The sequence below is a fragment of the Genypterus blacodes genome, unplaced genomic scaffold, assembly GCF_046128005.1.
Source record: "Genypterus blacodes isolate CSIRO-AG114 ecotype Tasmania unplaced genomic scaffold, CSIRO-AGI_Gbla_v1 ptg000107l_1, whole genome shotgun sequence".
NCBI classification, from domain to species: domain Eukaryota; kingdom Metazoa; phylum Chordata; class Actinopteri; order Ophidiiformes; family Ophidiidae; genus Genypterus; species Genypterus blacodes.
The window spans coordinates 112037-139765 of record NW_027466911.1 but is presented as its reverse complement, the minus strand read 5'-3'; the positions used below and the strand labels follow the sequence as shown (position 1 = coordinate 139765).

General features: G+C 41.7%; 1 protein-coding gene across 4 annotated transcripts; it reads left to right on the top strand.

Moving 5' to 3' along the window:
* The first annotated feature begins 452 nt into the window (after positions 1-452).
* On the top strand, positions 453-27729 carry cep192 (centrosomal protein 192). 4 transcript variants are annotated; one of them, XR_012964625.1, is made up of 52 exons: positions 453-666; positions 1218-1458; positions 1774-1878; positions 2264-2418; positions 3240-3301; positions 3503-3638; positions 3815-3930; positions 4042-4131; positions 4361-4513; positions 4639-4789; positions 5131-5345; positions 5895-6002; positions 6349-6610; positions 6815-6964; positions 7231-7295; positions 7418-7630; positions 7871-8003; positions 8152-8234; positions 8330-8593; positions 8748-9585; positions 9850-9973; positions 10160-10316; positions 10622-11288; positions 11431-11613; positions 12039-12187; positions 12488-12718; positions 12906-13031; positions 13316-13459; positions 14211-14274; positions 14483-14622; positions 14838-14930; positions 15147-15265; positions 15487-15684; positions 16171-16261; positions 16797-16976; positions 17455-17715; positions 17914-18035; positions 18494-18603; positions 18822-18978; positions 19317-19407; positions 19574-19652; positions 19775-19898; positions 20069-20174; positions 20322-20541; positions 21176-21252; positions 21372-21467; positions 21839-21958; positions 22797-22909; positions 23499-23625; positions 24001-24059; positions 24868-27117; positions 27191-27729. XR_012964625.1 is itself a non-coding variant. In XM_076160692.1 (51 exons), the coding sequence occupies exons 2-51, from the start codon at positions 1286-1288 to the stop codon at positions 24998-25000; spliced, it is 8007 nt and encodes a 2668-aa protein (XP_076016807.1). In that variant the 5' UTR covers positions 453-666; positions 1218-1285; the 3' UTR covers positions 25001-27729. The 4 variants fall into 4 exon arrangements, 3 of the variants coding, with proteins under 3 accessions (XP_076016807.1, XP_076016805.1, XP_076016806.1); XM_076160692.1 differs by having other exon boundaries at positions 6349-6484; positions 24868-27729; XM_076160690.1 differs by having other exon boundaries at positions 24868-27729.

Below are 27729 nucleotides of genomic sequence, written 5' to 3'. Positions count from 1 at the left end.
TCCAAAACTGGAATGCAAGGGATGGTCGTCATCTCAATGGGCAGCTGACTGCTTAGAGTCATGCAGCTGCTCAGCTAAACACATGATACCATAAACCTCTCCAGTGGGCCACTCGCTCTCATACTGAATACACTATATTATACAGTATGTGTAACCAAGCAAATTGAATGAGGCATTAAAATGGCTAGATTCAGTAGGCTTAATTCTGTCCATTTCGTTTTTTATATTGTTTAAATGCAATTTCTACGGAATTAATGACCATTTTAAATGATTACCCTGCTTCTTCCACTAATAGGGACACTCAATGGGCTATTTATCATTTTCTCTCAACCGTTTGAAAGCCAAGCAGATTGACGTGGATTCCATCCAATCAGATTTCACAACTTCCTCCCGCCCATTTTTCTTACCCAATAGGAGCAGAGTAAATTTATTAAGGGGCCGTCCTCGCGACGTGACGCTCGCGCGGGCTTCCTGTGGCTGCTGGGCGCTACTCGCTTGAACGCAACAGTTCGGATTGTTGGCTTAACTCGGTTTACATTATTAATGAAACGGACAACTGTTAGAAAAGTTGACTTTTTAACTTAGACACAACTCGCACCTTCTCAACACTAACTTATAAAGACGAACCCCGAGCAGGAGAAGAACTCTAGGCTCCCAGGCTTGAATGTGAGTGAGCTGAACTCCAGGTGTTGTTGGGTCACCGTTTAAGTAGCTTCGTGTCGAAACGAAACAGTTTTGTTTTATTAATTGACTTGCGTGGGATAGTGAGCTGGTTTAACTACTTAACATAGACGTGGCCATTAATGTTGTTGTTATATGTTCCTCTAAGAAGTTATCGAGGAGTGAAGAGTTGTATTTGGAGCGTCCGTGTAGCTTGACAAACTATTGTTTTTAGCAAGTAGCTAGCTAGCGCATAAGTCATATTGCCTGATTGGCTAATTGGTCAGGTTGATCAGAGAGCTCCAGAAGCTACGAAACTATTGGGCTGAAAGTTTTTAACTTTTCTATAACTATCCCATACTGCGGTTTGTGTCAATGTTGACAATCCAATATTTTAGCTATGAATACTGACTATTTCATGCAAAATATCTTGGATTTCATATAGAGACTGCAGTCACATCACACTGTTAATACATAGTCTGTTGAAGTCATGTTTATATTTTCTAAAGTTCGCAGCAAGTTTTATTAACATGCTTAAACTCAATTTCCATTCCTAGACATTTCAAATGGTCTCCACCTGAGCTGAAGCAAAGCCACATTTGGCTGATGTCCTACTTCATTCAACATGGCTGACAGTATTTTCAACGTGGAGAATGAAGCCTTCCCCAGTTTCTGCTGCAGCTCTCTGGACAGCACGGTTGCCCGAGCCACGCTAGGGAATGTGACGCTGGGTTCAGGCCCAGGACTTCCCGTGGCTGCCTCCACTGTGGCTAAAATTAGAGCTGGAGCTGACAACAGGTGGGACCATGCTGCTGGTTTGGGCAGATGTTCTTGTAATAATACTTGTGCATCATCTCCTTAACATCATACAGGGCGTAATATAATACTGTCTATAATCTTTTGAAATGTGGAGGTTACAGTATTTTTTTTTGGAACCAAACATCAACGCATTGTGAAAGTTGCTGGTTCACCTTGTAAAGAGAAAGTGCAGCCTTTGAAACCTCTAGATTTACCAGAAAAAGGCAGAGGAAGTTGATAATCAGTATATTGGCACCTACCGTTGCGTGTAGTTGTCTTTAAATGAACCTTACATTATGTGCTCATGTGTTGCAGAGGTGATTCTTTTGAGGCTTCATACCTGGATGGCAGACAAGTGCAACAAGCCAACTCATCTGTGGGAGAACAGCCCAGGTTTGCCCTCAGTTTCAAAGAGGACTTGTGAGTATACACATTTGTTGTTCAATGTGGTGATGCATGTTTTGCTGTGTTGTCATTGAAGTGAGTTAAAACTTAAATGCCCTTTTGCAGTTCCTAGAAATTAGTTGTATTCTGTTGTCGCTGCACTTATAAGTCACACTGATGATACAGAGAAACGGACTTAAGCTAAAACTACATTTTTCTATAAGGAAATGACACTTGGACTAAAAACCAGACCATCATGCTGATGTTTTGACGGGTTCATCAACATTCATGCACTAATAAACGTTTATTTTATCTATGGATCTTAAACAGTTCCTATAGCTTTTGTGGTCATACACAATGTCATAACGAGTGTTAAAATTTGTTGACCTCCATGTTATTATTATTCATATGTGCATCACAGGGACAATGCTGAGGATTTCAGATTGCATCGACTTTCAGACAAGCTAATAAAGATTCATCTGGATGACAGTGTATCCAGGACTCACAGCTCTATGCTGGGCCTTCCTGTGAGACGGACAGGCGCCCTGCCAGGCCAGCCCACAGAACTTGGACCAGGTAAAAACTCCTGTTCAACTTCATAGGTACAACATAGCACTTACCCTGCTGCAATGGAAATTATATTATAAGTGTTCCTTTTTGGTATTACACACTCACACCCTGCAGGCTTTGGCTGTGGCTCTGGAGTTTGTACCTGCCTCACTGGCAGATAACAAAAGCTTTGATTAGCTTGATCTCATGTTGTTACAACACATATATGACCATTTTTTGAAAATTCAAAACCTTTATTTAAACTTCTCAAAGCACCCCAGTATAACCCACTGCTCCCCTGTCTCCCTGCTTGATCTGCGCTTTCTATTGTTTGTCTGAGTCACTAAATATACCATTTCCATGCGGCACCATATCCCTCATTGGCGCTCAGGAGCTCTGCTGGAAGTGTTCTATGTGTGAAGAGATATATTGGCAAAAAATCACTGTATAGACATTTTGATAATTTTGTTAATGCTACAAAAACTCAGTCAGTTTGGGCTGATTGAATTTTAGTGGACCAGAGCTACTAGTCTATGCTAATCACTAAACAAACATTACATTACGGTCATTTAGCAGACGCTTTTTTCCAAAGCGACTTCCAATAAGTGCGTTCAACATAGGTAGATACAAGAACTTCACATTTCACACTGTGTGCAACTCCAATGTTAGTGTGAAACTAACACCAGTCTGAATTCTTGGAAGTCGGCTTCATCTAATTTTTTCAGTATGGATACACAGATGTTATCTGTTCTTTATTTTATTTCATTATGTTTTAGGATTGCTTTTATAATCAGGTAATGTCTTCTTCTGAATGAGTTAAACTTTGTTTTCTTTGTCTCTTCTGATAGATTTGTCATCAGGGCTCCTGACATTCACCCATTTTGGACATAAAGATATTACAGATGCAAAGGTAAATTTCAAAGAGTCACTGTGCCTCCTCACTGCTCTGTGTTAATCCACAACCCATTGTCAATATGTTATCTACATATGCTCCAGGTTTCCAAACAAGTGCTCTAAACTAGATTGATATGAATACAAACAGTTTATTAATTTAATTTTGTCACAAACAATGTATTTCAACCAGTTATTTACAAACAAACCACATGCTCAGGTTTCAGCAACCACGGCTGAGGAGGACAACCTGCCGAGTGAGGATGTCAACAGCGACCACTTCAGTGGCAGCAACTCCAGCTTCCTGGCCAATGAGAAGCTCATGTCTGTGGACAGCATGAATAGTGATTTCACAGGTAGGACCTGTAGCTTCCACAACCTGAATTTAATCCATGCAATGTATGAAATGTGTATTGCACATTGTATACTTATTATATTGGATATTGTGCTTGCAATGAATAAACGTCTGTCTTGTTAATGATTGAAACATGCGCTCATGTTTGGAATTGACACAAATGCATCTGATCACCAGATGACGACATTGATTTAAACAACCTGCCTGATGATGAACTGGAGCTGTACTTCAAAAAACTGGTTCCTCTTGCCATGCAGAGAGGCAGAGTGGAGGGTCAAGAGATTCCTGCAGCAGTAAGTGTTATCTTCTTCCTTTTGGTATCACTGATGATTTACTGGCATTGCCACAAACACTTGTGTCCATCAATTGTGTATTTATTGTTTCTTTAATACAATGTTTCTTAGGAACTGCCAGGCACTACAGATGACATTTCAAACTCAAGTTCAGCAGAGCCAGAACATTACAGACACCCCTTCCGTGGTGATGATGATCAGGTGTGCACACTTATGTCATATGATGCATTTACTTCCTAATGGAGAAGGTGTAGATATGTCCTTCCTATCTAAAATACAATCTAGTTTCAACCTCAGCCCTAACCCCACACAAAAAGTGAACCAGTGATTTCCATGCTGAGTAAACTGTTCCATGACAGAACACTGCTTGGCCTTTTACCTAATAAGTGTGTGTTCTCCTGGTTAACTGTCTTTTGTACATTTACTTCAGGAGGGTTTCCAGATGCCTGACGTGCGTCTAGCTGCTACAGGTATGGACTCCTGTCCTGCCAGTGATGAGGACACGGAGGACGAGCTAGAGTCTGCCAGGAGGAATAGCAACACCAGGACAAGACTTCTGCTGCCCAGCACTTCTAGGCAACTGGTCAGAACTAGGACTTAGTAGTTTGGATACCTTGATACTCCTGAAACAGAAATAATACAACTTTTCTTATTAGTACATATGGGATATATTATTTTTTCTGTATATTTGTCTGCATGTTGGTTTAGGTTGGAGAAAGTAACCGCCCCAGTTTCAGACCTGGTTTGGAAGGAGGAAGTTCCGATGACGAGCCTTTCAGTGGTCGCAGCGCTCCATCTCTGTCAGGCATTGAACACAGACGATCAGCCGAGGGACAAGTCATAAACCCTCCTGTCACAGGTATTATAGGCGGCTCTAAATAATGGCATCTTACTCTATGATGCACTGTATATCTTGTCTACGTTTTGTCTCTCTGAGGCTTCTTCCTACCTCATAGAAGTCAACAAAGATGAATACATTTTGTCACTTCCATGAGATACTGGTGTCACAAATCACATTAATTAGAACACTTCTACATGTGGCTTCTTCTAATTTTAAAATACTTGAAACATGTCCTTCTATGAATTACATTACATTACATAGACACATTAGACTCCAACAGGCCCATGGATTGAAACTGTAGCTCTCTACCTGCAAACCTACTCCTCTAATCTTATTACCACTTGTTTGTGTATCGTCAGGTGATGGAGGAGGTGGGGATGGGAGTAGTGGGAGTGATGAAAGTGGAAACGATGGAGGAGTTTCAACCATCCCTCTTCCAATGACTACTGTCCCCACCACCTATGATATGCTGCGGGGGCTAGGGATTGTGGGTAGCAGCGGAGTTGGAGAAGATGACAACGACCTGAGCCATCTCCCAGGACTTGGGTGGAACAACCTTTCCAGACATATTGAGGTAGAAATGTGACACCTTGTCGTCAAACATTATTTCTGGAAACACAATGAACTTGAAACATATTATAGATTAAATTGAATATACTTATGCACCAGAGCTTCTTAGTAAGTCCTTCCCAAAGTGTATGGTATTTAAGTGGTTACATACTCTTAAAACCAAGTCATTAATTCAGTTTGCTTTTACCTTATGCAGTTTTAAATGTAAAAATAAATCCTCACGAAATGTATATTATGTAAATAGTTTTATGCTTAAACATATAGAACATGCTAAATGTATTTACTGCAATTGTGTATTGGTGATTAACAATTAAGAAGCCAATGGCAGCTGATTCTGAACTAGCTCTACTCTGAACTACAGTCTTCACCTTGGTAGGTTTTAGTCTTTTGTAATTTCTAATTATTGGCTGTTACATTTGCATTATACCTGCTTGACTGCTATCCTTGGTGAAGGTCGATCTGTGAGCACTGAATTGTTCAGCACTTTGTGCGCCATTTCTAGACTATGCAGCTTTTAGCTCAGAAGCTGTTCCTGTCTGTGTGTGTTTTGCAGATGGGAGACCGTGTAGGTCCTGTAGGAACAGGGGAGGCTAGCTTCTCTACAGGTACTCACAGACTTTCCCCCACCTGGAGTATGGGGCTGCACCGACAGGAGGCACTGGTGAGTACAGATTTGCATGATTAAGATTATACATAATGATGGCTCCGGTGGACATAGGAGATATCAGGAAATAGACAACTCTACAGTTACCCACCGACAAGGCTCCCAGGGGAGCTTCCGTCACTCCACGGTACAGTAAAGCTGTACAGTGGTGAAGATCAGGTGGAATCAGTATGTGATGTGCTGTAAATTAAGTAATTATTATAACATCAGTATGTAATTATTCAATTCTTAATTATTTATTTATATTTAATCATTAAAACTTAGAAAGACATCATTCTTATTTCTATGGCCTTATTACATGCAGACTATGTAGCTTTTCTGCCCTGATAATCCTCCTCCTCAGAACCTTCTCCCAGACTGTGATGACAAAGATTCAGATGATGAAGGTATGGATGAAGCTGATGGTGCCAGGCTTTCCTTGGGCTTAAGGGGAGGGCCCTGTGGTGATGCTACTGTCTCCGAGACCTCGGACAGTGCTGGTGAGGATGACAACCCTCTTTCCACCTCACTAGAACCCAAATACTTCTCCCAGAGCTTCCACCATGAAGATTCAGATGATGGATGGACCCATTGTCCAGACAGCCTAAAGTTGGAGTTTCAACAAGGTTGTTACCTTTGGATCTGATGTTTACCTCTTATGCTAAAAGAAGTTATTACTCTCAATTACGTTTAGTACAAAATGTAGTATGGTAGCAGTTACAAATTACTGCATCATTAGCAAATTTGTACATTTAGTTGGGTAGAATTTTAGGATTTGTGGGGTTGTTTATTTAATGTGGTTAACAGTACAGCATTACTTGTCTCACCAGGTCTGAATGCCACTCAAAATGTGGTGTATCAGAATGAAAAAGGCCAGTGGGTGACAGACCTGGCATATTTCTCCTCCTTTGAGAAAGAAGTGGATGGGAAAGCACTAGAGAATGATGACCAGTTTCACTCTGAGGACTTTGTTCCCCCCTGTATGTGAGAAGTCAACTGCTCATTACCTATATACTATTACCTAATGCTATGTTGTCAGGGCTGTGTGATGTGCAAGGGTGTGTCAGGGCACGAATGACTTACATTTCATCAGACATATTCCAAGCACAACTTCTGATTGTTTTTTATGGCGGAACACTTAGCCTCAGGCGCACCCTGGCACACCCGCAGAAAGCAGGAAAGTACACAACCTTGAGTGTTCTGAAAAAGCCTTGGCAGGTGAATATCCATTTTTTCTCATTTGCAGGTGATGCTATTGATAAGATCATTAAGGATCAAGAAGAGTTCGAGAAGGAGCATCAATTCATGCAGGTATACAATCTCCCTTCACTCTATTGTCTATATACTGCATACATGTATGCAACGCTCTACCTGCTGAGTTCATTTTGAAGCTATTTAAGTTTGCAGTTTGAACATTTTGATTCCCCTTGCAGGAAGAACAGATTGAAACAATCAACAGTAGTCAAATCAACTCTTCATGGAAGGCCCCCATCAGCAGCCATGTCCTAATGAGGTCTTCCCAGGTTTCCTCGGAGTTTGAACAGGGGGACCCAAGCTACCTGCGGCTCTCATTAGGGCAGTTTTTTAGTGAACGGTCTGAAGCCCTAGGCTGTCTCGGCAGTGATGATGTAAAGGGCATTAAACGGGTCAGTGAAACAGCTTTTCCCTGGTTGTTGTTTTAAATGAGAATGTGTTATACTTTTCATAGTCAGAATCACAAAGTTGCAATGTTAAAATCAGGTTTGGAGTAAGTCTGAAAGGCTCAGTGGATTTTTTATTTGGACACCCTTCTTGACATAATGTTGGGATGGTTGAGGAGGTTGAATACACGCTTTTTGTTTCCACAATATAAATTCTTCTATTACAAATCCTTTTTTCCCCTCTAGCCCTCATTTGGCTACATTATTACGTCTCCAGAGAAGCGAGAACCATTTGCCCTGATTCAGCCCTCAGACTTCTCACCCAGAGACAACAATGAGACCATGGACCTCAGTGAAGCAGACAATACTCTCAACCCAGGTCTGTGTCCATTATTGCAGAGACTGAAGAAGAATAATTTCAAAACATTCAAACATATTTAACCATTCAAAAATGATTACCTGAATTCTGCTGTGTTTTGTTTATATTTTCAAATAAAATGTGATTTTTGAGTATAATTTTCTTGCAGAGGACCTGGACAAAACCTTTGAAGCACCAGGTGAAAGGACATCATCTAAAGGCGATACTGATTCACAACCCAGTGAAAAGGAGGTAGAGAGGTTTTTGTCAATATTTAAACATTACTATGTAGAAATGCGACCATTGTTGTATGTCCCCCTGACGTATCATCATTGCTCCGCTTTTAGGGCCACACTGATCCTGTTGCACTGCCTGACCTTACTGAGGGCTCTGGCTCTCAATCAACCTCAGCTAACAGCAGCAGTAATGTGATGCTTAGTATCAGCACCATTGCTTCAGCTATTGCTGATGCATCCATGAGCACTGACCCGTCCCAGCTGGCTGCCATGATCATGGATCTGTCCAAGAGGAGTAGGAATAGGAATCGACCCGAGCCTGTCAGACCTGTTGACCCTGAAGCTACCATCACAGAGGAAGACCCGGATGAACATGTGAGGCTTAAGAAGACATTCACAGGCTGTGTAAATTGTATCCAAATCAGAATCAGAATAGCTTTTATTGCCAATTAAGTTAAGTTTCCATCACCTTACATTGCACATAAAAGAAAACCATAAAACATAAAAGCTGTTTCTTTGGTCTGTCTAGATCCACCTTAAGGAGAACCAGGAGTCTACTTATGTCGGAGACTTAAGTGCCTTTGACATGGAGAAGTACCTGAAAAAGACTGATCTGTCTGGCAGCAGTGACACCTCTGTAGCACAGACTACCTTTGACATGACCGGCTGGGCGAACAGCCTCTACAGCTCTCAAAGGATCCCCCAGATGGGATATCCTCTGGAACAGGGGAACTCTGCTCGGATATGCGATAGTGAGCCTCAACAGAAGCCTGAGAGTACAAAATGTGGGGAGAAAGACCGAACAAGAGAGACACCTTTTAACAACTCGACCTCTGTGTCCCATTCTCCACGTAAAGGGGATTCGAGAAGAAGTTCGATTCCTCGTCGGTCTGCATCATTCAACTCTGCCAGAAGGTCTCTGGCCTCAGACAAAAATGCTGCTGCCACTGCTACTACTGCTGAATGTTATAGCAAGGCTCCTGTTGCTTCAAAAACTTGTGGTACCTCAGGCAAAATGTCAACAGAAGATGAAGCTAAGCAGGCAGTGCTGAACTCACGACTATCCAACAATCAGTCTTCATCAGTAACTTCACAAACGGACAATAACAGCTGTACTAAGGTTTCTGACTTGCCAACAACTACCCCAGTACGGAGGAAAGGACAGTCAGGCCTGCCTTGTTCCAAATTTTCTTCTCCATCGTCTCAAAGTATTACAGGTCAGCAGCAGCAATCCTGGCCCAGTACTTCTCCAGAGGGGACACCAACACCCAGGGATGCTGTTGCAGCTCCACCACCTCGTAGTTCAGGGGAGACACATGTTGGCTTCTCCTGCCAAATGCCCCAGCCTTCAGCAGACTGTGCATCAGGTGAGCCCGGTTGGTTTACTGGATGAAATCAAAGTGACATATATGCTGTTCATTGACTTAAACAAACTGTTTCCAGTCTACCGAAAACCCTTTGATGATGATTGTTACAATTTAAATAGTGATTCAAGAAAAAATGTTCTTATATCTTGCTATTTAGTATAACTCTCAAAATTGTAGTTATTCGTGTTGGGTGATGCAATAGCCATTTGATACATCATTGTGAACCGCATTAATGGTAATATTGCCTTTTGTTCACATTTTCAGATATGTTGAAGGGTTTTTCGGAGCCACCCATGGAGGTGGAGCAGACGCAGTGTAACTTCAGGCCATCCACTTCTCCTCTCACTCACTCCTCGCCAAGTCAAACCTCCTTTCCCAGTGCTGATGGGTACTGTATCTCAAACTGACTTGTTACCTATTTGTATGTGTTCATTCATATTACTAGACATGAAGAGAACTTTGACATTAATTTAGAGTATTTACTATGCAGTTTGTTGTGATGCAAAACATGCAATGTAGTGTGCAGCTGACAGACTTTGTACATTGTCAAGAATTTGTGTTTTGTTTTTCCCAGAACGGTATCCTCTCCACCCTCCAATGCTGTTATGTCAGAGAAACATCCAGCTCTTCACCTCTCTCCTCAGTCTACCTGTTCCAGCCCTAGTCTCAGCAGGCTCACATACATCTCAATGAATGATGGCACTGTCATACCTTCTCCTGAGAAACAAAAGGTACTGCAAGACAAATCCAAATATATTACTGGGCATTACTGAATTTTCACATTAGTCAAAAGTTAAATTAGTAAGAATTTGACTATGCATTGCGTGGCTGGTTGCACAGCCAGGAGATTATTATTGTAATTTCAGAAATGCTCCCTGACACGATATGGCGATATACGCAGTAATGTTATAGCCATAATACCAACTGATCAAGAGTATGTTAAGTTTGAGGTGTAGCTGCTTTCTTTGGTCTAAACAATGAAAGTTTCAATGTTTTCTTTGTTAGTTAAACTGTTTTAAACTTTTGCCCTTCGCAGAATAATTGCACGATGGCACTGAGCACCACAATCATCAGGTTCAGTCCAACTCCACCTGTGGAAATGGATGCACCATCCAACCTGGATATTCTCGACAGGCCCAAAAGTCTTGGCCAGCAGCAACCACATCATTCGAAAAGTATGGACCCACTACCACAACACCAGTGTAAAAGCCCAGAGCCATCACGTAGTGATTCTGCTCTCAGCTGTACCCGCAGCCAGAGTGAATGGAACTGCCACTGTGTTGGAGATGGAACTAGCAACCCTCCAGCAGATTGTAGGCACCACAAGGACCAGACTGAATTCAGGGCACGGCAGCTCTCTAAAGTGGACTCGGGCTATTGCAGTAATCCGAACATTCAGCAATCCAATGGCACAGCAGTGACTCAGAATTCTCAGCAATGGGGAACTGCTAGCTCAGTCTCAAGCCTCGGCATACCTTCCTCCTACTCGTCAGAGGGACTTCACTATGTGCCCTTTTCCAGCTTTAAGCAACATGGTACTGGCTTAATTGACCTTCCCCATCAAGGTGGTATACAGTCCCTCCCTGCTGGACACTCTGTCTACAATTCGCAGCTGGCTCTGCAGTATTTTGGACCTGAAGCACATCATAATGCTTATCAAATGGGAACTACGGGAAACGGCCTCTATAGTGCGCCGTCATCAGGCAAGTCTGATAACATTTTTTTTCGCCACAAGTGACTTAATTCATGAAAACCACAGTTGAATTTTGCCAAACAATGAACTAATGGCAAGCCCAAAGACATATTTAGTAAATATTATGTGGTGTTTTGACAATTTCCTTTCAGGCATACCCAACAATGACATAATGGTGAGACACCGCCGTCCTGCTTCAGGGCCTCTGGGGATTTCTGTTGGGTCGTATCACCTACCTAGACAACATCAGGACCAACAAGACGTGGGAATGATGGCAAATCCCTACAATCTTCATGGTGTAGAGGCATTGGTTGATGGTCTCGAGGAACTTAGAGGTATCAGTATTCATAATGTTTCCAAGAAAATAGCTTATCACGATCCTTTCACTCTGGCCAGGAGTCTGTTATATAGGTGGGGACTTAGAGAACAATGCATGTTTCATGTCAGTTTTGTTATTGCTACAGTGATTCATTTTTTTTGTTATTAGGATTTTCCATAACACAATGCAAATCACAGACACACATCAGAGTAAACAAAAACAGACAAAATATTAACAAAAATGATGACAGCACATTAAGGAGTTTCTTGGTCAGGTTCAGCTTCACTCTGAGGAAGGTTTTGCCACAATGATTTGTAATGTTTATGATAACAAAAAGTATGACATGAAGACAACTTTGTTGAAAGTTATGTTATGTAGTTCTGTATGTAGGAGCGACATTTGGAAATAATTCCATTAATTAACTCCTAATGTTATCCTTAGTTCAAGTGGTGGTGCCAGAAGAGCTGCGGTTCCCTCATGCCTGCTGCGTAGGTATTGCCTCACAGACCTCCCTCAGCCTCTTTAACCCCTCTGAGAGGTGGCAACAAGTGTCCATCACTGTCACAAGCCTGGCAATTGATGGAGAGAAGGTGAGCAGTTACAGCTGGTTTAAGCAGAGGTTGCTTTATCCATTTACACTGATACTTCCTGTCATTTTTAGAAGGTATAATGTCATAATTGCTCAAGGAAAGTGATCTTAGGCCACTGGACTAGTAAATCCAGTTGCCTAGGATTGAATACCATGACCTGATTGGCTGAGAACCTTCACAGAAATCTCATAGTTGCTCATACATGATATAACTAACATTAATCAACAGAGGTTGCATACGTATCTGGTTAAAAAAACCTGTTCATTTCATTTTCATTTCTGCCTTCCGCAAACCCTACAGGTGGATAGCTTGCCTTACCAGTCATTAATAGTGAAGAACAAGACCATCATTGGCCCTAAGACTACAGAGGACCAGAAGGTTTTGTTTATCCCGCCACAGGCCGGAGTCTACCAATATGTTCTCAGTGTATGCTCATGGCCAGCCTCTGCTGAATCAGAGGTGGCAGCCAGAGCCAGTATCTTTGCCAAAAGAGTTGTGCTGGTTGCCATAGCTGAGAATCCTGATCTAGAGGTGAGGCCCACTGGTTCTTGTTCACATTTTCATCTTTTTTTAATCTATATGGCATCTCTCAGGCTGCTACTGAGCACTATAATTATTATTATTATTATAATTCATTTAAAGGCTATGTAAGAGTTGGTTATGACCTGTGAAATTTGTCACATTCTAAATAGTATTTCAAATTCATTTTAAATTTCAGATTGAAGTGAGCAAATCTGGCTCTTTGGATTTTGGAGACCTGCCAGGAGGCAGTGCCAAATCCCTCCCACTCAAACTCCTAAACAGGACTCGTGCCACAGTGCCCATCCGTCTGGTCATCAGTGCTGTGAGTCACCAATGAACTTTATCCGAAAATGCATAACGCAGTCATATTGAACCAATTAGTAAGTAATTGCAACACATAATATACAGTCCACTCAACAATCAGTCCACTCATTACTTTTTTTTAACCTAAACTTAACCTTTACTGATATGGACAGCTTGCTGAGAGAGCAAAGATGGCCTGTGAATATAACAGCAGCTTATGAATGTAAGAGTAGCTTATGAATAATACTGAGTAATTTATTGCTGTCATAGTGTATTCATGTGTTTTCTGTCCCTACCCTCCAGAACGCCACAGCATGGCGATGCTTCACTTTTTCCAAGCACCCTGTGACCATGACATCTGAGGCATCACGACAGGTGGAACACGTGACCCAAGTGTCTTCTTCTCCATCAGTAATGAATCATGTGATGCATGTATGCCATGGAGAGGTGAGAGCTGTTTGAGTCACTAAAGCTTTGTGATGACGGAATAATTCCCTTTATTCCGTTTCTGACTTGTGAATATATTACGTTTCTGTGATCATAGTGATATTTGGAGGAAATAATAATTGTATTTGGTCAATCTCTTAGGCTGTGGTTATATTAGTCTTTTCATGCGACTCCTATAATTGGAATTTGAAAATCTGAAAAATCCGATCTCATCAGGACAGATCGAGTATCGACAGTTCAATGTGAGCTGTGTGTGAGCTGCTTAGTTCTGATGAAATTATCCTGCGCAATATTTGAAAATAACTGGAACTGCTGTGCACAGTGGCGTGAACTGCGGCCAAATGTAAAATCCTCAAGAGTCTCTTAAACACAATTTGGACATTGGCTTTTATTCATGGATTTCCATAAATGGATGTAGTCCTTTGGAGTGACACTCAATGTGATTTCTTGAAATGTTTCCAGTGAATGAGTTTTGTCATGTCACACTGCGGTTATACTACAAGCAAATCAGACCACGGCGTGAGCTAGGCCACCTCCTGTAGTGGTTTGGCAGATCTGAACCTAATGCGACTAAAATGCAATCTGCCCTCTCTTACACTATGCCACTTGCAGCTATCGGATACTACAGTAGAAAAGGTCACATGAAAGTCACATGAAATGGAATAGTGTAACCATGGCCTTAGACCGTTCAAGACAATACTGAGCAGCTAGAACATTCATGTGGTAAATTTTACATATTATATTTTGTCAGAACCCAGAGAGCTTCATGGTTTGGGTTCACTTCAAGGCGCCTCAGAAGTACTCTACTTCTGCAGGTAAGATTGAATTATTAATAAATGTCCTTGGTTGAATATGTAAATGGTGGTGCTGTTTTCAAATTTAAGGCATTCGAACTCTGCATCTGTCATTTCATGCATAATACATTTTTTTTTCAATATTCAAAGAATCCACGACAACAATAATTAATAATATGTGTCAAACTATAATGTGTGGCCAACCCAAACCTTTGGTTTTGCTTAACAGGAGAGCTTGACCCAGCCGATGAATACAACGGTCGGGTGGACATAGAAGTGGATTGTCCTGGTCCTAGTCATGTGATCAGGAGTATTCTCCTAAGGGCCAGGTCTGGAACTGCAAGGGTCCATGCTCCAAAGGACCTGCAGGTTGTGTATATTGCATTGGCAAACTACTACTACTGCATTAAATGTAATTAGGTGTTTGCTGTTGACTAATCTGTTGCAGCGAAGTTCGCCTGTGAACACATTTAAATTTCTATTCTTGCAGGTTTTGCGTTCTGTGATTACTTAGACAACATGCCTTTCCATCCTCCTCCTTTGTAGCGGTTCAGTGAAATGTTTTTTGTGCTTCTTTTGTCTAGACTGTGATCCTGTCGGCTCCACTGGGTAAATCTAGTCAACAGACGCTGCCATTAAAGAATGCAGGAAACATTGACGTGCAGCTGAAACTCAAGGTAATTCTGACCTTTGCTTTTCTTATTAGATCTGTGGTTTGGGTAAGCCTCTATGACATTTTCAACTCGGACTGTGCCACATACAATAGAGATTCATTGATATTTTGCTCCTGTTTTTGTTTTCTGAATTTTTTTACATTCTTCTTTTTTGCCTCACACACTTTCGTCTTGTTCTTGTTTTTCTACTGTGCTCATTATTTTATTTCCTCTATGTAGAGCACTGTCGCTCTGGACTGTTTCTCAGTGACACCTGAAGAATTGTCTCTGACAGTAGGAGAGGAGCAAGGCATTGTGGTCTCATTTAAAGCACAGGGTAACAAGAAATTCAGAGAAAGGTATTCATTAAGACATTTTATTGATTTCACTATTTATGTTATTCATAAATTCTACATTATGTGTGCCGATGTGCCGTGTGTATATATTCATTGCTGCAATAATTCCTTTTCTTGAGTAGAGATTTAAGTTGTATTGTATTGTGTTCCTGCATATTCAAAAAATGTCTCTGCACTCTCATTGCATCAACATGGTTATAGTTGTTGTTGTTGTTGTCCTGCAGCGTTCTCACCATCTTGGTGCTACCATCAGGCCCTCAGTATGAGGTAACCCTGAAAGGAGAGGTGGTCCCAGAGGACTGTGGGAAAGCCACCATTGCTCCTGCCATTGTCTATGGCTCTGGACTGGCCAGCGACGTTCCCCCAATACTCTCCAATAAACAGTTTGTAGCCTGGGGAGGGGTCACTCTTGGAAGAGCTGTGTAAGCAACATTTTTAATTATTTTATTAAATATAAGTTAGCAGATAAATAAGTAGGAGGATGCACAGAAACAACTACTATTTGAAGATATTAATTTTTCATTTGAAAACGATCAATAAACCCAAGGCTCGGTGGTCCATCTTATTCTATTAATGCTTTTCTAATGTTATTCATGAGAAGGGACAGAGGGTCTACTGGGATTGTTCTTCCTCAAAAACCATTTTGAGATGATGCAGATTACTATTTATGTTTTGAAAACCCTACACATGATTTTGTCTCTTTTAAAGGGTTACATCATATCTGTCTTTGAGTTGGCTTTCCTACAGAAATAAAGAAATTAAGTTGCCCACCTTATCTCTCACAACACAGGACTATAGGAATAAGAAACACACTTTGTATAGCATGGCAAGCTTGACACAGAATTCATTTCTCTCTTGCTCAGTGTGCACAGATGTTAAGGCATTTATAGTATTGCTTTTTTTTTTAGCCAACAGAAGCTGGTGCTACGGAACAACTCATCCAACGCCACACAGCAACTACGCCTACTCATCCGTGGTCACGACCAGGACTGTTTTCAGGTAGATCAACCAAAATGTCTTTTTGTAAAAGTGGGCAAGGATCATCCGTGTCCTGTATGGGTTACAATTACCTTTAACCTACCTTTAATTTATTTTTGCCTCTTCATTATCCATCTTATGTGGATTGTGTGTAGTCTTTCCCCTACACTGCTGTGCTTGTCACCCCCTTCATCTCTTTCCTGCCAAAGAGCATCATGACAATTTGACAAATGTGTAACTATTTTAGCTGCTTGGTGCCTGTTTAGTATGTATGTGTGTGTATGCTTATCAGTTAAAATCACCTGTAAAACTTAATTTCCATTATGTGCACTGCAAATCAAAGGACTTTTTGTCTAATTTGACTGTTAAGATGCCACCGCTGTATTTACCAGGCTTTTAACCCATTTTCCTCCAACAAACAGATCACCTTGTGTGCTTTATCTCCATGTCACCTGTCATTTTTACTTTTGTCCCACCTCAAAAAGCAAAGAAAATTTAAGTTAACACTTGAAAACATGTTTTCTTGTGTGCCTTTATATAATTATTTGTCTCTCAGCTCCAGAGTCTGTTCAGTCCAGAAGAGCGTTTGACCCGACACGGGGAGCTGTCCATTCGTCCCAGAGAGGATGTCACCGTCCACCTGCTCTTCGCTCCCACCAGGGTGGCTTGCATGTTGGCAAAGCTGGAGATCAAGCAGTCTGGAGTCCGACCTTCACAGCCAGGGATCAAATTCACTGTAAAGATATGACTGTTTTGGCCCCGTTTCAGTCTCTGTCTGGCTTCCTTTTTTACTAGTAATCCATCTCTCTTCCTCTGATTATCCTCCTCACAGTTCTTCTGCTCAGAATGACTGCAAGCTTCTATTTTATGAAAATCTTTCTCTTCCAACACAACTCCTTCCTTTTTACCTTACTTCAAGCATTTCTATGGTTATGAAAATGTCAAAGTTATGGAAATAGAAAATGTGTTTTCCAAGCCTGGATATTTTTTTGGGAAATGGTGAAGTATCCCAAAGGTTCTGGAAACGACATGTACATACAATATGTTACATTTATTGCAATCTAGACAAGTTTACCTGTGAAAGGAAAGCAAAACTTTGCATTCATTTTCTACTCTGTTCTCCCCCTCTTGCTTTTGGCTGATTTGTACTGATTTGTAATGCTTTCAATGATTTTGACTGTTCAACGTTGTAATATCTTTCTTTGTTGATTTAGATCCCTCTGTCAGGCTACGGTGGCACTAGCAACATCATCCTTGAGGACCAAAGGAAGCAGTCAGATGGCTATGTTGCAACGTTGACCGATATTGCCGTCGGTCGCGTTAGCAAGGTGTGTCTGTGTGTGAGAAACACTGGCTCCAGGGCAGCCTTCATCAAAGCAATGGCCTTCTCCGATGTGCAGACCCGGATGCGTGTGGAGTCTTCTGTCATCAGCATCGCCCCATCCCAGTTTGTACTGAAGGAGAGGACACAAGAGGTAGGAGAGGCTTCACAATTCTATTAAGCACTTCAAGAGTTCATAGAATATGTATTCTAGAGTGCTGCACAAAACACAATATTTTATTTTTGGATATCTATAAAAAAAATCCACGTGCACAATGATTTACTTTGCCTGGCTTCCTGTTTCTAACTCTAACATATGATGGAATGTGACCTTCTCACAATGTGTTTTCAGGTGATCACAGTGATGATGAAGTCCACCCAGAGAGAGCAGAGTCTCTGTCAGTCAGCTGGTGCCCTGCTAGCTACTCTCTGCCTGTTTTGTGGTGATGAGGTCTCCAGGCAGCAATATAGGAGGTCAGAGGTTTAGCTTTTGCTTTTAATCGTATTAAAGTAATTTGACTGTCCCTTGGTGAAGTATCACTCAAAATTCTGAAGGATAACAATACAAGCTCTCTGGATGTAGAGTTATTGTATGATGCCACTTCAATTCAATGTGGGTCTTTAAACAGCAGAACAAACATTCAATCAGTTGAAGCATTATAGAGAAAGTGAAGTTGTTTGCATCCATCAGCGCTTTGATTCCATACAGTAACCTGCTTTCCATTGCGTGATCAGTTAGCACAAAGCAACGTTTTATGTGATTCTGCTGTTGACCGAAGTTATGGAAGGTGCACTGTTTCAAATAGCACAATGTTGATGGATTATTTAAAGTGCTCATTTAATAATCCACATGCCAGATGGCTGTGTATTTCAGACAATACTAGTTTTGTTCCCCTTCTCAGTGTATTGTATTTGTTATTTTGTTCCCTCAGATTGCTTCAGAGCAAACCAGAGGCTGGACAAAAGGCTCTGTCTGAGAACAGTTTGCTGAAAAACATAGACTTCAATGAGAAGTTCCTGGGAGAGGAACATATCACAGAGAGTAAGAAGATAAAAAATATTTCCTAATGTCAACCCTCTAAAAAAAATGTTTCACCAATTGCCCGTTCATATTTCTCAATGCTCTATGATTCCGCTATTCAATGAAATACATTGAGGCATTTGTGCCTAATACCCACTTACTGTATGTTTTTTTGGCCTCAAGATTTGCTGTAAAACTTCTGATGGTTCTGTCTAATCAAGTATTTCCCTCTCCTGTAGCCTATGACCTACCTCAGCGGCCCAATGAGGCCCACATCTTCTATGGGAACATGAGTAAGGTGGTTGTGTCTTTGCTTGGCAGTCTAAACTCCACGGGCTCTGAGGAGAAAGACCACTCAGAGCTGCTGCTGCCCTCTGCTAGACACGGAACAGACACGTAATGACATGCATTTCAAATTATAGAGAAATAAGATGCATTGAGTAGTTCATGTAAATGTAAACAAAGGCAAACGCTAAAATCAGACATAAAAATGTTTTGCACTGTAAGCTAATGACAAAGTACTAATGCCATCAATGCATAAGATATATAGTATTTTATGTTGTGCTACTGTATATGTCCTACTTATTACCATGCAGTAATTGATAAAAGCTGTACCTTTTGTAGGAAGGTGATTATGCAAGTCTTATTGTGTTGTGTTTTGTAGCTATGAAATGACTGTAGTGCCAAATTGATTTAACTCAATGTATTGTGTAATCCCATTGTGTGATTCCCAGTGGATTGGCAAATGGCAACGTGTCCCTGGATGTGCTACCAGTGAAGGGACCACAGGGTCCAGCACTGAGAGTGGCAGAACAGTCCCTGAAGGTAGCAGTTTTCAATTAACCCTCTTTAATGGCCAATATTCTTTTACTGTATGTTGATTGTTTTGCTGCATTCTCTGTTAGATGGGTTCCAGACAAAAGTGTTTCCCTATATGAAGTCTAACATATTTTAAATGTAGATTGTTGTTTGTTTGTTTTGCTGCCCACAGACCTCAGAGCCAGCACACAGGCAGTCTGAATCCTGGTCCATCCGTCCAGAACAGCTTGTACTCACAGCTCCCACCCTCAGTGAGTGTAGTTTGAATCCTACTCTCACCTCTTTAGAGCGTCATTGGGAATCTTGATAAGGGTTTTGAGACTCGGCAAATGATATCTGGCGTTCTGTATTTTGTTGTTGTTGCTCTTTGTAGACGATGCATCCACCACCAGTCAAGTTCAAATTCGGAATGACACATCCAGAGAGCTGAGCTTTGATTTGTCCTGGCCTGCTCATTGCCTCACCGTCACCCCACAGCATGGAGTTATCGAGCCTCAGTAAGAATACACTGAACTTTCATGGTCATTAAGTAAACCTTGTTAGCTAAGCTTATTCTAGCATTGAGTGTTTCTAAATAGAAATTGCCACCATGAAAATGACTACTCTCTCTCACTGAATGTTAAACATCATACCAAATAATCTTGTCTCATTTTATTTCTTAACCAAGATGCCACCTTCAGATTCTGATCAGCCCCAACCCTTCACTAGCAACCAAATCTTCCCTTCTGCCATGGAGTGGACATATATATGTCCAGTGTGATGGTCAACAGAAGGTATGGGACATCTAGAACTTGTACCTTTTTGTAAATTTCATCAAAACTGATGAGTCCATAATGAACCTTGACTTAATTCATATTGTAATAGAGGAGTTAATAACACCATGCGTGAGCTGAAAGTCTGCAATAAACAAATCGCTTCAGTTCATCAAGGTTCAGATTCGCCGGGACCTGGCTCTGGATGTGTCTGCTGCTCCAGTAGATTCCAGTCTGTCTGCCCTAGTTCCTCAGACTGCCTCGCCCCTGCTGCCTGTGGCCAGGATTACGAACAAGCCCTTGCTAACCCCACACACACCTCAAACCTTGGTGGAGATCAGCAATAAGACCATCATCTTCCCCATCACTCTTTCAGGGGAAACATCAGGTAGGGAGTTTGCTGCATCATTTAATATGCCCCGTTTGTCTGGGTGCTGTATGATATTGTGTTTAATGATCTGTAACCCCCATCTTTGGCAGTGATGGTTTGTACATTCCATCGGCCACTGTTTTAGTGTTGTTTAGAACAGAAAAGTGATCAGATTGATGTCCAGATAATTAGACTTTGTGTAATAAAGGCTGTGATCGATTAGGTTACTATCAGGGAAGTGGATACAGATGCATTTTTGACAAAGTGTCAAAGAGGTCTTCGTTGATATCTGAGCTGCTACTGATGGCATCTCACCACACAGCCTGTGGACCTGTATCATGTTCTCGTTTGCCATTCCGACATGTTTTTTTAGATCGGGCCACACAGCATAGACTGTCATCTAAACCTACTCATTCACTCATGTGAGAAGGATGATTAAGCACTTTAGTCTTTTTTACATTTTCCGGTATTTGTCACTGAATAACCAGTATGCATTGTGGTAGGGTAAGACAGACAACACAGATAACACATGTAATGATGTCTGATGTGACAGCTGGGCTAGAGATGAAAAACAGCCACAGTGTTGCTGTGTATTGTGTGTGTCATTTCCACACCGTTTAAACCATAATCTATGCTTTCTCCCCCATTTCAGAGGCGAATCTGGAAGCGGAAAATGGGGAAGTTGAAGTGAGATGGTACTTGTCATCTTTTGCTCCGCCTTATGTCAAGGTGTGTTGATTTTACATTTTTTCCTATGAAGTTTCACATGACTTTGGCATTGTTTGCTTAATTGGAACCCTGTCCTGGTGCTCTTGATGGAATCTGTGACCCACTTGTTCTCTCTGCAGGGGGTTGACAACACTGCAGATGTGTACAGGGTCACCTACACTGCTTTCAGATGCTCCAGGGTGTCGGGCACTCTGGGAGCCCACGAGAAGATGCAGGTAGTTTCTCCTGTCCAAAGAGAATGTATAAATATTAAAGTCATTCTAAACATTGCACAAAATATTTAGTTTACTGCAGTTATTAGAGTTATTGCGCTATTAATTCTGTTATTTCAGTTCAGGTATCGGATGATTATAATTACTCTAGCACTTATATTATTATATTATTATAGCACCTTGTCACAGGCAGCCAGGTCAAGTCAATTTTATTTGTATAGCACAATATGACCTCACTTTGGTTTCAGTAATGTTTGCTTATTTTATAAACATAATTGTTGCATTTTTTACGTCTGCAGCTATGATGTTAACTAGCATTTTTATCATTAAAAAAAGTTCTGTCCATTTACTCAAACATGTCTTTCCTCTATCAGGTGCCTGTTACCTTCTTACCCAGGGACAGAGGGGACTATGCCCAGTTTTGGGACTTGGAGTGTCATCCTGTGTCTGAGCCCCAACACAAAAACAGATGTCGCTTTCAGCTCTGTGGCACGGTGAGGAGTGATGAACAGGATCATTTAACTTCAGTGGGGAATAGTTTGAACTGTTGAACTGAATGGCACAAATGCCACAGTTTAAAAGACGAGGACTCTTACTTTGGAAATATACAGCATATATTTGTGGTATGTCTGGACACACACACCAGTTCTAAAATGTGCCTTACTCTATCAGTGAAACTGGTGCTGCCCTAACTCACTAATTTGTGAGTGGTGTTTTGATCAATATAGGGAAATATATAGTTAAACAGGTGTTTCATGTTTACTTAAACAATTCTATTCACCATTCAAATGAATTGGTACTCACTCCTGAAAGCTGTCATTGTGAACATGGCCATTGAAAACAGTAGATTATGTTTTTATTACCTTTGCTCATTTTAAGCATTTAATGTGTGATTGCCTTTGTTGTCATTTTTAATTTATACATATGGTATTGTTTTCACTATCACTTTGTAGTGTCGGTGACAGAATTAAAAATGGATTGTGTGATGATTCGGAGAGGCACCCTGCTGTTGTGGGCCTATGGGCTTTGTGAGTGTGCTGCTGTAATGTGAAGTGTTATGACAGACTCAGTTAACTTAAGAGCACACACAGCAAGTGGGTTGCCAGATATATTACCTCACATAAGTATGTTAAGTGGCTGTGATAGTAATGGTTTTGTTATTGTTGTCATGTTCCTTAAATGGTGTTCAAATGAAGTGCCAAAGGTTTCTTCTGCAATGCCTTTGCATTTCATTAACCAGCAGTTAAACAGCAGTCCTATGGAGATGGTAGCTCCATTAGCCCATCCGGCCACTGGCCAAAATTGTAACATTTTGTCTGTGTGTATCTAAAGGGTATAAAGCCTGGGCCAGTGGACGGACCACCGGAAGGAGACTGCTCTCTGGTGAAGACAGAGGCCACAGTCAAGACCAAGAAGAAAACTGAAGCCTCAACAGCCAAAACCAGGTAAGGTCTAGTTAACTAAAATGAGATATACTACCCACCTGGCAAGCATGCTTAAACCAAACTGTCCCATCAGAGTGCCAATGACATGATGATATTCTTTAGAATGTCGTGGGGAAATGTACTATTTGTTTTGTATAAAAGGAAACTCTGTGTAATGCCAGCCACAGTAAAGGATCCCTTTTGAAGCCGCTGTATCAATTAGGGCTTAACGATTCATCTTTTTTCAATCAAAATCACTATTTGAAGCCAAGCGTAAAGGCCTGCAGATGGCCTGCTTTTTAGGATATACATAATGCAGTGTAATGCAGTAATGCCCCATCAAATTTCAAATCAAGCACACTGTAAATATTTGACTGAAGGTTGACTTTCAGAAATTGCAATCTCAAATCAAATCACAATCGCAATTACAATTTTTCCCTAAAGGGGGAGGGGTTAAAGTATCCATTATTCAGTGTTTCACAGTCATTACAGTGTAAAATCATAATGAAAAACAGTGAAAACATGACTCTTTACTCCTGTGTAGTAAGAACAGGCGTTTGCTGAATTGTCGAAATCTGTTATAAAGTGGTTCCCTGTTTGTACTTCACAGCCAGGAGGAGGCTGTGCGGAGGGAAGTGTATTCTCCACAGGATTTGTACACTTTCCCAGCCACGCGGGTCGGCGAGTCCAGCACTCTGAAGGTCAACATTCGCAACAACTCGTCTGATATGCATGAGGTGAGGTATCTTTTATTCTTATGAAGACAGAAATGGAGGGGGGGGGGGGGTGAGTAAGTAAATAAGTATGAAAGATGATGATTCATCTTATCTGTTTTGCTGAATGTCTAATCCTAAGCGCGAACACAAACATGGCACACCAAAGATAGGTACCTCTGAATACAGTGTGTATAGTGTATTACAAAGATGAAAGAATATCCACCAGAAACAACAACATACATAATAGATTATGTTGTCTATACTGCTACTGCATACTACTGTTGCAAATGCATGACTGAATTTTTTATCTCTATCTATGTTATAACCCCTAATAATTGCAAATGTGCTGTGCATGGATTTGATGTTTGATGTGTGGCTTCTCTAACTGACTTGCAGCTGAAATTTGTAAACCCTAAGGAGCCTTTCCACATCAAGCATTCCAAATATTCCCTCAGGTAAGTCGAACGGTCCTTATTACAGAACCTCCCTACAGTCCTCTCACTTTGCGTAGTTGGGTAACAATTTATTGTGAACAATTTGGTGTTCACATCGGGACTGATCTGTACCACACCTATTGCAAATGTTCTCTCTGAGGCCTCCTGTGCGATGTTGGCACAAGGAGGATGGTGTCGCTATATGCAGCATTTAGTCCTGGCCTCTGGGATAGCTGTTGCTCTGCCTAACTAAGGCTTGTGGGATGAGCTGCCTGGTGGCCACAGGTACCAGCTGTGATGTGTTGTGCTCTGCTGATGTGGGACAGTGTTCAGGAAACGCACATATTCTGCAGTGTCGAAACTGGAAACACAGTGAGCAGATCAAGAAGAAGTTTTTACTTTCTCTACAAAAACAACCCATAAAATAACCTATAATACCAATGTGCCTCTACAATCTGAACCTAACCCAGTCCTGTGTGTGTTGTGTGGAGATTCTAGGTGGGCATTTTGTAAGACTGGTATGTGTTGACACGTACCATGTACTCTCATTTCCACCACATCTACGCCAAACCAAACGTACCCATGCCATTCTATTTGTGCTGCTGTAGAACTATTTCCTTTTGGTACATTATCTGTTAATTCGTTTTGCCATTGTAGTTTGTTGAACTTTACATTAAGTGCTTTTGTTTTTATGAAAATATCCATATAGATGCATGAATCTGCATTCTACATGTTCTCAGTTTTACATTTTGTCCAAGTGCATGCTGCATAATTGCAAATTGATATGATTGTCTATCTGTTGATATTTGCTCTCCTCCCCACCCATTAGATCACAGCACTACCTCAAGCTACCCGTGCAATTCAAGCCGAGCACAGCAGGCAGCCACGCTGGCTTGCTGCTCATCCAGTCAGAAACAAGTAGAAGTATCGTTATTCAGCTGACCGGTGAGGCTTTGCCTTAAATATACAATCTTCCGTCCTACTCCACCTCCTCCTGCTGGCTGGCTAGCGATGTCTTCCGATGTGTCGTCATGGGGCAAGTGAGTGATGGAGAGGAAAATGGCAAACACTGCTAAGGGACACATGAAATGAACCTGTCCTCTTCATCTTACTTTGAAGACATTGAACTGATGTAGACTCTAGCTGATTATCTTGAGATGTCAGACCCTGTGCTCTGCCAGCCCGGCCCTGTCTGGATCCTTCCATCCATGCTGGTGAAGGCACAGGTGTCCTCGGCTGCCCTTGAAATGCTTGTGCCTGAAGGTGAATGATTTGATCTGACTGGTGCACAATTAGTGTCCACTCCTCTGCCTTTCGGAGAGTTAATGATATTTGTCACTTGACTCTGGATCTGGCATTTGCCTTTAGCCCTGAGTCATGTCACAAGGTAACACTGCTGTTGCCATGGCCCTTGTTAGAAAACCAGTACCACTTGGATACATTGGGGTTTAGTTTGAGTTAGTCACACAGGAATGTCTTTAGTCAATTTAAATTTAATTTACAAAACAAAGTTTATTTACACTTCCTGACATTTTTGTACTTTCTGTGCTCGCATTGTTTCTATGGCGATGGCTACTTGTAACATAGTGGCCACCTGCATGGTGGCCTTTTGTCCGTGCCATGTGTTGACTTCCTAGCAACCCCCAAGACTTGTTCCAAGCATTCCAGATGTACCAATTTCAGGGTAGCAACATTAAGATGGTTAATGATTGTTATTACATGCTAAAAAGAGGCTCTTCTGATACGCTTTGTGTTCGGCAGCTTGCCAGAACCGCTCAGTATGGTTACCATGGTAAAATGGTGTTAATCACTGTTCCAGTCACAGAAAATTAGATCTCCATTTCCTTTCCTGGCTCTGGGACAAATGGCCAAGATTGCTTGAGGTTATTGGATTCACATCTATAATCTGGTTTGGCCGGTACTTTGTGACAGGTTGCCTTCCACAAAAGCTATTCACATACATATAATTTAGAATTTGCACATGCTTTAAATAGCAATTTTATGTAATATATTGTTTTCTGTATTCCTTTTGAATAAAATGTTAATAATAAATAACTTTGCACTTTATTCCAGTGTTTTTAAATAACATTCCCATCAGAGCGACACAGTACTTGTCATTGTATTAAATGAGTCGTGTTTGTTAAATTACTCCGCCTGCTACCCTCTTTCATCATTATTCTTGTATTGGCAGTGATTTGGTCAGTTGCCTTCATGTAATTCAGTCTAGTTCTGGGCAGCATTCAGAGTTGTGGTATTCTGGACATTGGAGGGACTATACAGTATCTACCAATAGACACAGTACGTATGTATGGTGTGGCCTTCAGCTCCCCAGACAGCTGTGAGCAGTGCCCTTAAAACACATGGTGTACTAATTATGAACCTGCTAAGCTTGTGGTCAATTGTGGATACCAAAAGGAAAGGGCACAACAGCCCACCGATGTTGGTTTTCCAAACCACAGGGGAAACGGAATGTAAAAATAACCCTGAAAAATGCGCACCCAATTTGTCATCTGTAATTTTACTGAAAGGGTACATTTGGTTTCCATTTCAACATTTGTGTGCCATGCAGCATATAAAAAGTACCAACAGGTCAGAATGGCATTTATATTCATTCAACTCTAAAGCATGGAAACAGTTTGATGGTTTGGAGCCAGAGTGGTGAAACGTTAATGGAGGACATGACCAAGACCCTCATTTTCAATAATTACTGCCTAACTGAAGCAGTAATTATTGATGTACTTTAACTTTTCCATGTCAGAGGTAAGATAACAGCTGTGGTGCTGCAGTGCCCTTGAGCAATGTGCTGAACTGCTACCAACTCTTTAGATGTGGCTGTCTATAACCTCTGACCTAAAGAAACATCACCAGTCGACGGTAGGGTGCTATAACGTACAAGACCTGCAGATGTCGCCAAAGCGTCGCGAACAGTGCGCTGTCAGCAGCAACAGCGCGTGCGGTACAGTCGGGCAGCGGGTCTTTATTTTGCTCTCCAGATGAATCCACTGTAGCGCAGTTGGACTTGACGTCTCGCGGTACAGCGGCACGCGGCGGCTTAGCACGTTAGCGGCTGCTTTTAAAGGTAGGACGCCTATGACATCATCTTAGTCATGTCTCACTCTGCTGTACTTTAATACATAACGTTGTGACCGTAGGCGACTGCAGGGCTGTTCTGTCTCTGTTTATGGCAGCCGCCGTGGCTAACTGCTAGTCAAGGCTGTTCCGGTGTATGTGTGTGTGTGGTCCCACTTTGGGCCGGACACTGTGGAAGTTGGTGAGAGGAGTTGGAGCCGCTTTCCAAGCTGCGCCAGACAGCAGAGCTAAGCTAACACGGCTAACGTAGCAGCGATCAGGCTCCCCCACCCCCGGTTCCCGTTCATCCACCGGGGGGGGCTACAGCAGGACCATCCCGCTATGCCTCTCTGCTCCCGCCGGGCAACGCAGCCTCTCGCCTGCTCGTGACCTCCGTGTGTTACAACATAACCCCCCCCCCCCCCCCCTCTCTGGAGACATGAGTGTGTTTTCATCCGGTTTGTGAGTCGCTAGCTGACTTACCCGTGGTGATTTGATCAGCAAGCTAGGTGAGAATCTAATAGTCAAAGATGTCATCTTCTAGGCCAGGGCTGATCAAAGTGCGAGTATAAGGAATGTTTATGGAATGACGAGGTGAAATGGTGCTGAATTATACATTATA